Genomic DNA, 2,656 nt, shown 5'->3' with positions numbered 1-2,656 from the left:
AATTTCCTTTTTTATCATTTATTCATACATACATGTTTTATTTTTTTGTTTATTTAAATATAAATTATTTAATAATTACGTCAGGCAAATCAGTTCCGTAAGAACATTCGTAAATTAGATTAAACCATTGTAAACGTTTCTATATATAAATATATTATATCTATTAACATTAGTCATTCCACAAATAATTTTTAGAAAGATTGAACGAACCTAAGTTTCGTATACAACTATAAATATACTTATATATGAATACACAGTTACAATCAATTCTTTTGTGTCTGTAAAATAGTTGCCAAATTTAATATATACATATATATATACATATTATCGTACAAGTTATTTCTGAATTCGTTGACAATAGGAACACCTACAAAGTCTCACCTATGAATCACGGACTTTAATTTCGGATTTACGTTCTCTTACAAGAAACGTTGAGTGATCACATCGAATGGGTGAGCGAGTAACTGAGTAACTGAGTGAGTGAATAAGTGAATAAGTGAGTGAGTGAGTGAGTGAGTGGGTCACGGGCTTTGCGTTAGAAGAATCACGAATGAGAATTGCCGTCAAAATATTCATAAAACTTAATAGTTTGGATCTACACGTATGTAAATGTATCAACACACTTAGCTATATTTATACGTTTGTGTCTGTCAGCAACAAATAGGGGGGAGGAAGAAGGAGGGGGGGGGAGGAAAGTGGTTTCTACTGATGGCCTTGACACACTTGGAGACCAAAAATCTTTCGAACATAATTAGGCTAGAGAAAGGATTCGACTAGGAAATGAGAATAAAAAAATATTCAATGATATATTTCTATGGTAAAAATCGTACGAACAAATTCAAAGTATTACTTGAGTGTTATTATTGCACTTTATTGAGGCCCCCCACCCCACCCCCTCCTGTTCTCGTTATCTATCGTAACTATACTTGAGATCCGTTTAGAAAGGTTTATAGTGTTTGATAATGTTGTTTTTTACTTACTTAAATCTTTTATTTATCTCAACCGACATTTTTATTGCAATCAATTGTATAAGGTTGCAGTTTCTAAATTAAAATAATCTATCTGAGTCATATCAAGCCTTACGGTGATTACCTGTTTAAAAACAAGCCAAACTTTTTATCCCGATATTACATTTACCAGTTTGCCAAATGTATACCTACGCTTTTTTGGCCAATGACAGAGATTTAACGTTAATTTCGAAAATTCGAATTAATTTTCGCGAATCTTTGAGATTCGCCCAAATAATTGTCCATCTGATTATTATTTACGAGCTTATTTTTTTCGAACTCGTAATATTTTTCCCTTTTTTTTCTTGTCATTTCTCAAAGGATTTAAAAAAAAACAGTCAAGGAAGTAGATATATTTTATTTCATTTAGTAGTTGTTCAGATAATTTCTACGTGGTTTTTTTTCGTTAGATAAGGAACATAGTAATACGATACAATTTTTACTCGTTGACACGTTCGCGTATTGTTATTATTATTATTATTAGAATATCTTTTACCGATTGGGAAAAAAAAGAAACAAGGAAAAACGAAGGAGAATCCTTTTGTTTCGAAAATAATTATCTCCAAATAGGAGATAGGTATTTTCTACTTACACGCGTAGGTTTTCTCATTTTTATTTCTCTTTCTCTTTCACTTATGATTTCATCTAGGCGTGGTTAATTTGGATTCTTTTTTTTTTTCTTTTTTTTCATCGAGCACAAGTTACGCAAGTTTATTCTCACGTTGTTCGATCATCTCGTTGTTATTTTTCATGATTAACATCTAACCAAGAGTAGTCGATACGGTGAAATAATTCATTCTAAAAATAGTTATTCTGTTATCGCGTTAATTATAGCATTCTCAGTTATTCATTTTGTAGCTTATTAGGTAATTACGTTTCTTCGTTCTTTTTTAAATGCCTAATAAAAGACGTTTATTTTCTTTTTCTGAATTAATCGCAAATTTTTAATGAAAATTGTTTATCGTCTAAACTGTGTAACGTTGTTGGAGAAAAATTGTATGAAAATAAAAAAAAAAAAAAGAAAGAAAAATTAAATTAAAATCAATACAGAAAGAAATAATTTTCGAAAGCGTTCGACGAAAATGAAAAAAACAAACAATTTATTTATATTTTTTTTTTTTTGTTTTTTTTTTTTTTTTTTTTCAAATAATAATTATCAATGTATGATAAATGTATGAAATCTTTTACAGATTCGACGGACATCGTTGATTGCAAGTTGAAATTGATATTAGGATTAATATGGAAATTGATTCTACATTATTCGATATCGATGAAGATGTGGGACGAGGAAGATGGGGACAATTTCGACAAAGGAGCAACCCCTAAACAAAGACTGATGCATTGGGTACAATCAAAAGTACCCAATTTACCAATCACCAATTTCACTTCCGATTGGAATGACGGTAGAGCTGTTGGTGCTCTAGTTGATGCAGTTGCACCAGGTCTCTGTCCGGATTGGCAGGATTGGAATCCGAATGATGCTGTACAAAATGCATCCGAGGCTATGGGTTTGGCTGATGATTGGCTCAACATACCACAGGTAATTATATCTATAATAAAATCTATCTAATAAATATTATATCTAATATCTAATAATTATATTTATATATAAAATAAAATATATCTAATATCTAATAATTATATTTATA

General features: G+C 30.0%; 1 protein-coding gene across 1 annotated transcript in view; it reads left to right on the top strand.

The window, feature by feature from the left end:
• LOC106785578 (filamin-A-like) overlaps positions 1 to 2,656 on the top strand; it is a 17,269-nt gene that overhangs the window by 10,670 nt on the left and 3,943 nt on the right. Inside the window, exon 4 of the mRNA XM_014746184.1 lies at positions 2,198 to 2,547. Coding sequence (XP_014601670.1) covers positions 2,198 to 2,547 — 350 coding nt within the window. The remainder of the gene's footprint in view (positions 1 to 2,197; positions 2,548 to 2,656) is intronic.

The sequence above is a fragment of the Polistes canadensis genome, unplaced genomic scaffold (assembly GCF_001313835.1).
Source record: "Polistes canadensis isolate GaletaPanama2010 unplaced genomic scaffold, ASM131383v1 scaffold_53, whole genome shotgun sequence".
In the NCBI taxonomy this organism is placed as follows: domain Eukaryota; kingdom Metazoa; phylum Arthropoda; class Insecta; order Hymenoptera; family Vespidae; genus Polistes; species Polistes canadensis.
The sequence above is the reverse complement of the archived record's forward strand: the minus strand, read 5'-3'. Positions and strand labels throughout refer to the sequence as shown.